Below are 7,379 nucleotides of genomic sequence, written 5' to 3'. Positions count from 1 at the left end.
ATATTATGTAATCGAATGTAAAATGGGGTTTTTGTCGTAAGCTTATTAGGACAATTAAAATGAACTATATTTGGTTACTTTTCAGGTCAAGCTGGAAACAAGACGAAAACTACGACACTCAAATCTCCTAGATATACATTTTTCTCAATGCCCGCAATGCAACTATAATATAAGTTTGAATATACATACACCTACTGTTCTTTAGTAATTCCATAAGTACCCATTGAGGAACTCATGGCTACTCAGTAGTTCATCAAAGTCACCGGTACAAGTCGGAAAAGTTCCCGTCCCAGACAACAAATCCGATGGTAAAGTGTTACTCGTGCCCTTGGTTTCTACGGTTATTTGGTAGGTACTCGTTTCTGCAACTCGCATATCTTGAACCGCAACAGAAGATACATCAGTGGATGTGATCATGGGGTTACTTGTGGGAGAAGAAACCACTTGCTTTACGGACTTTTTGGTTACGGCCGGTTTGGTTTGAGAAGATTTGGCTCGAGTCGAACCGGCTAATGAGTTTCTCCGGGTTGGTAACTCATGGTTGTGTTCATTTGTATACGTTATGGTGAACTTTTCCGGGTTCTGAGGATTTCTTTCGACTTGTTTTCTTGCCAAACACCCCTTTGAGCTGCTGCACCTGTAATAACTCCTGAAGAAACAAAAGAGGTTAAGTAAGTCAAACCGGTTTTTGGTTAAAAGTAAGGATAGGATTATGTTAACCGGAAATGATTTAAGACCTTGGGTATGGAGATCCTTTGATGGGTTTCTGCCCGTATTTACGCCATGCCCATGCATCCGACAACAGATTTTCTTCCTTCACTTGCTCAACAACTCTCTTTAGTTGATTCTTCTTGCTGTTCAAATTCGAATCATAAATTATTTAATCCAACAAGGAGCATGCATATTCATGATAATTATAATTATGAAAAACAAGTTGGTGATAATAATAACTATATATAGTATATACCCTACATTTGTAAAGATGAATTTTCTAGCATTTTATGTTTTTTTCTTATACATTCTCAGTTTTCTATGCATATATTATTAATTTGCATAACAAATTTTATATATCGAAATATTTATTGACAATAATTATATTTTTAAATTTCTATTGCTTGAAAGTCGTAGGAAATTGTTTAGTTCAGAAAGTTTATACATTTATGATCAAACATAAACTGCTTTCTTAATATGTATAAAATTCTAATAAAATTATTTTCAAGAATTGGTTCATAATAGTAACCCAGACAGCTGAAAATCAGTTTTTTTTTATATGAATATTCTTTTTTTTTGTTCAAAACATTTATTAATATTCAAGTTTTTTTTTTTATGCATTTGAAAGTAGATTTTCAAGTATAACTGACCTCTTCTTCGATTTGGATACTGGGATTCGGATATGATCAACTCTTGATCCGTTAGATTGAAGACAACCATGTGTTCGTTGTTTTTTATCATCTCGGAAACTTCTTGAATCTCCGGGGACAGAGACGGAGCTTGTGAGGATTGTTTGTGAGGCGAAAGGGTAAAAAGGTTTGTAGAGTTCACCAAGTTCGTCTAAACCGGTTGTTTCCATCTCCGGTTCATAGAAACTAGCCGTCTCAATCGGAAGGCAAAACGGAGGTGAAAACCCACCGGAGCTTTCCCCAGAAAAGGCGTCTCCGGAGCCTAAGTAACCTCTGACTATTGCTTCTAAATCTCCTTCGTCCATATAAGTCACCTCACCCATATCTCTCTCTCGAATATTGTTTCCCTTTTATCTCTTTTTTTTTTCTTTCACAGGTATATGGCGAGGAAAAGCCTTTTGGGGAACATCAGTTTATATAAAGAATGAAAAAGGATTGTTTGTGGTTTAGGGTTCTTTTTTTTTTTTGGTTTTCTATGTAAACCCGTCTGTAATCATTTAACTTTTAAAATTTATTTAGTAGACTTTTGAAAAAGTCAATTCGTACCTAAACTTAGAATTTGATACATTTGCTTTAACTTGTCAAATATCCATCTCCGACAAAATATCTCAATTTTGGATCATACACCAAAACTAAGAGTATTCTATATTTCTGCTATTTTATCATCAGATATTGACAATATTTATATATCTATATATATATATATATATTGGCAATATGTCTTCTGAACTGAAGCTATATATGACTTATAGAGAATTTAAATATCGTTCTTTTACTTAATTAGATTTTGAAAGCGGCATTTGTACATGCAGATGTATGACGTACACTAGCCCCTTATTTATATATAAAGGCTGTGTCACTAGTTTCATACTTGTAAATTATGCGTGTGTTTAATGTGGTACGTACGTAAGTCTAGCTTGCCTTGCATTCACGTAACAAACACTGGATATAACTAAATATATACTCCAAGTATGTTCTATATGTAGAAAGCCTCATTTAATAAAATATTTTTAAAATAAAAGGAATTTGAGAGGGTATTATCGCTTTATGTTAAGATTTGTGGTAATATATAGTTTGGTGACTTTGGTCCAATAAGCCACGCCTCTATCATAGAATAGGGTTACCTTTAAGCCAGTAGCACAAAAATCTTACAACTAAGACTAAAGAAAGATTCTCCAATAATATCTTCTTCTTCTTTTACTTGTTCTTTTTTCAAACGTAAATTTGTAATTATGATTTTTTTGTTTTCCTCTATATTTACATATTTAACTCTGAACGTATACGCAAAAGAATGCTATGTAATAGACAAAAATATGTTATTTCTCAAAAGCGGTTTGGTTATTTTAATAATTTCAAACTTACAATTATTAGCTTCAATTTCGTTAATAAATTCAGTTTATCTGTGGAGAATTTTGTAGTAAGCTCTTAAGTTTTGTCTGCCCTTGATGAAATTGATAAATGCTAATAGCCTTTCTTTTCTAGACGAGGAAGAATGGAAGTTGGGACGGGTGAATGGAGTCCCATAAAAGGCAATAAGAAAAGGCAAACAACTCAAAAGTCAACAATATAATAAATACAAAGCATATTGCGAAAAAAACCACTAACAAAAAGGAATATTTTAATCAGCTTGTTCGTGCAACTGGGAAGAAATTTTCATCCCTTATTGCACCACTTGACGGGAGGATATGTATTATACATATCGAAAAATACAATATATATATATACACACAATACTAGGTGCGTTTCAGCGCAATATCTACATATAATTTAAATCACTTAACATTTAGAGACAATAAGCTAAAAAACATTTAGAGACAACAAAATCAACCAAAACGATTTATATAGCCCAAAAGTATTTTATTTTACTTTTGTCAAAAAAGTATTTTATTTTACTTGTAAGAATAAATATCCAAAGAAAGCATTTATGTGTTATTTTTGTTGTCATTTAAGAAAATAAATATTGGAACGAGTCAGCTTTGGTGGTAAAGGGGTTGCGGCTGTAATTTCTGCCACCCGGGTTCGATTCGCGCTGGGAGAGACTATTTACATTGCTTGGGTTTCCGGCAAAGAGGTGAAAACACCTTTTTTTTTACCAAAAAAAAAATAAATATTGGAAGACAACATAAACTAGTGGGAGTAAAATAATCTTGTGCATAGTTTACCCTTTCTTGTGCTTCAAAAAAAAAATGGACAAGGCAGTAAGCGAAATAAACGACCTAAATAGAATAAATACAGATCAAACAAATAAAATGATATAATATCGATCAAGAAGATTTTGCAGTTTTAATACTGCTTATATAGTTAAAACAGATAAAATGGTTTAAAATACTAATACTCTATATGGTATTTAAAAAGTGATTTTATTATGTATAATTTAAATCAGAGAGAGCACTATTTTTAGAATGTGAAATAAGTAGTTTATTAGATACGATAAGAGTACGACACATGCAGAAAGCGTTCCTATTTCTCCTGGCCAATTAGTTTATTTTTTTTGTAAGTTAAAAGGATTAAATTCGAGTATATTAAAGACACAGACTTAATTTTCGGATGGGAGATGCAATCTACGGATAGATCATCTTTCGGTATTCAAATGGACCATAAACATAGGCCCATATCTGTGTGACCACATGTGAAATTAATAATTTTGTACTAAAAGAGAATCGATCCCTGGCCTAGACCAACATCACAACTTCTCCCCTAATAGAAACTACTAGTCCACCATAATGGGGTTCCAATTAGTTTATATTGATTGACGTTATTAAAAGTCCATACATATCAGCAAGTAAAATAAATGATTTTGCATGCTACGTCAAAGCATTATCAATTTATTCACACTAGCGATAAACCAAAACTTTAATAGTAAAATAATGGTTGTCATCAGTTTTGACCAGTCGTATAAATCTGGGAGGTTTTTGTATAAATTCGGTTGATCCGTCGATATACACTATATATTACTACTTGGTGATTTGATTAGATCCACACTATGAATTACTATTTTGTATGTCGACATGGTATGTGAAACCAGGACAACATATGATATAATAAAATGATATTGATGATCTCACTTTATTTTGGTTCACCATTGATGATCTCACAAGAATACAAATACAACCGATTTCTTTGAATTTTTCTTTTAACGTGTGAGATAAGCATACGTGTGGAAAAAAAAAAAAAGCATACAGAGCACCTATGTGTCCATCATGGATAGTCCATGTTCATATATAAATTAGACCCTTAATATATATGGAGTTGTCCTCAGTTGTCACACACAATATATCGACATTAATATATGTTCTTCGATATTTAGAGTTAAGTATAAGATTTTTGTTATGTGGTTTAACCTCTTATAAAAATCCGAATCCATTTTTCAATATTTAAGTTATATTAAAGATATTTTTAATAGTATAAATATCTATATCATTTTTGTCAGATTAAAAAAAAAAATAGGTGACCTTTTGTCTAGAGAGAGAATGTGAAAGTTCTGATGGCAACGCGCCGTGCTTTTCTAGATTAGTAGCGGGTTCGAATTCGAGTATTTTAGAGATTCACGGAACGCCTTGCGCCACCCGACCACTGACGCGTGTTATTGTCAGATAAATAACTTGATATGATATCAACGATTCAAAAATATCGGAATAGGTTCAGATTTATAACAGTGCATACCACATGAAAATAAATCTTACACTTGTATTAAAAAAAAAAAAAAAGAGAATTTGCATTGTATACACAAACAATATTGCGAAATTAGCAATCTACCATTGAACACTGTTACATACTTTTCTTAAAAATTAATGACTCTAATACCCCTATTTCTAAAACCATCATCTTCTTCAATCACCTCTGGATTTTCGCAAACGAACCCACCGTCTCTCCATTCCTCTCCCTTCCTTCTCCTCCGCCTTCTTCTCCTCCGCTGCACTCGCCTCCGGATTCCCGCCTCCACCGCCGAGAGTCTCCACCAAGGGATCCGCCTCCACGACGCCCAGCTCCGCCACGACGCCGTCTCCCGCCACCCCGATCTCCTCTCCCAGCTCTCTTCCCTCTCTGACACGGAGATCTCTGTCTTCTCCCTCCGCTCCTCTGTCTCCTATCTTCTCCTCCGCCGCACTCGCCTCCGGATCCCCCGCCTCCACCGCCAAGCTATCCACCGATCCTCGTCGCCCAGCTCCGCCATGGCTTCGACTCCCGCCACCCAGAGCTCCTCGCACAACTCTCTTCCCTCTCCGACGCGTCTCCGTCCTCCGGCGCATTTCCGTCTTCCGGTGCGTTTCCGTCCTTCCGATAAACAAGAACGAGTCTTGTCACGTACTGCTTCACGGTGACTCCTGTCGAAATCGAGGAACTTTGTGTTGGGTTTCAAATGAAGGCTGGAACTTTGAGCGAAAGAAAAGGATTGAATAAAGGAATGAGGAGTTGCAGCAATGGAAGACGTAGTCACGGAAGAGAGAGAGGAGTAATGGTTTGCTGGTGGAGCAGAGAGAGAGAAATGTTAAAAAGACAAATAAAACTGAAGGTTAGAAATGTCATTTAAACTCCTATAGGTATACTGTACACCTCAATGTTTTTTTGTTTTGGTAGTTTGCTAAATTCCCAATTGTTTTCAGGTATCTACCTAATTGACTCAAAGAAATTTATCAATTTTGATCTATGAATGTTGTTTGTGTGACAACCCCATGTTTAAGAAATCATTAAGTCGTAACTAAGGGTTTTATATAGTATCAATGACTAAGCATATTATTTGGGAGTTTAATGGATTATCGATTTATTTATATATATACAGTATAACCTCTTTAAATTAATACTCTATAAATTAATATACACTAAAAATCTCTATAAAATAATATAATTTTATAGTCCCAAATTGAGTTTTTGGTTTAGTTAGTATATCGATAAATTAATATCTCTATAAATTAATAAAAAAATTATAGTTTTGGTGTAGTCAAAACATTATTAATTTATAGAGGCTTCATTGTATATATGTTATATTTATATTAGATATTTTGGGTGTAATTATAAATTATTTTCGATAAATTATAAAATTAGACAAACAAAACAAGAAAGTATAAAATATTTTGGATTTACGCTATTACTATTATTTGAAATGGTAGATTTAAATATATTTAGATAGATTAAGACATATTTTAATCGGTTTAAAAAAATTATAATCCGATATACAAAAATAAATCATATTTTAAGAAAACTGTTTTGGGTATAATCGATTTGCCATTTAGACAGATATCTTGGCGCTGCATAGACCAGGTTTACCAGGTTTCAGAAGATTGATAAAAACTAAATATCGTATACATTAACAATAATATATACTTATGTGATGACTGATGATAATATTTAGTTATGATAAGCAAATATTTAATAAATATGGTACTACGTATATGATTGCCATATTTAAAAAAACAAAGTTGATTTCCACAAGCTACTTACGATTATATTCGTGACATCGTAGGGTTCCACTTGCACTAATGAATTATATGTATTGTACGTTTACGTCTACTGTGATGAACAAATCTACGTTTTCCGTTTCATAAAGATCCCTGTTCGGAACTACGCTAGACACTAGTCATGCGGTAATCTCGGGCTTAATGAAAATCGAAGATTATGCGGAATTAATCGAAGCCTAGTTTTAGAGTTTTTATATCGTTTATATAATATATCTTGATAGCTTCGGTATTGAATTCAATATATTAACTTGGTCCAACGGTTAGATAGTATTAATCATCTGGTCACGATCCTGGTTCGATGTGTGGTACAGTATATGCTATTTTTGCATTTTATTTGATTTTATCAGTTAAACAAGAAATTACTACTCTAGCTTCATCGTTTCACGCAAATAAAGTAAAACCTTTATAAATTAATACTCGGTAAATTAATAATCTCTATAAATTAGTAAATTTCACCTGTTCCAATTTAAACCGGTTCAAAATTTGACATAAATCGAGAAAATAATAAGATAATATTTTTTTA

General features: G+C 33.3%; 1 protein-coding gene across 1 annotated transcript; it reads right to left on the bottom strand.

The window, feature by feature from the left end:
- Positions 1-28: 28 nt before the first annotated feature.
- Positions 29-1,734, bottom strand: LOC106365097 (probable WRKY transcription factor 29). Its single transcript, NM_001316086.1, is given in 3 exon segments — positions 29-649; positions 738-854; positions 1,362-1,734. Coding segments are annotated over 3 exon segments (909 nt in total). The 5' UTR covers positions 1,706-1,734; the 3' UTR covers positions 29-201.
- Positions 1,735-7,379: the final 5,645 nt, after the last annotated feature.

The sequence above is a fragment of the Brassica napus genome, chromosome A8 (assembly GCF_020379485.1).
Source record: "Brassica napus cultivar Da-Ae chromosome A8, Da-Ae, whole genome shotgun sequence".
Lineage (NCBI taxonomy): Eukaryota > Viridiplantae > Streptophyta > Magnoliopsida > Brassicales > Brassicaceae > Brassica > Brassica napus.
This window is presented reverse-complemented; position numbering and strand designations above follow the sequence as displayed.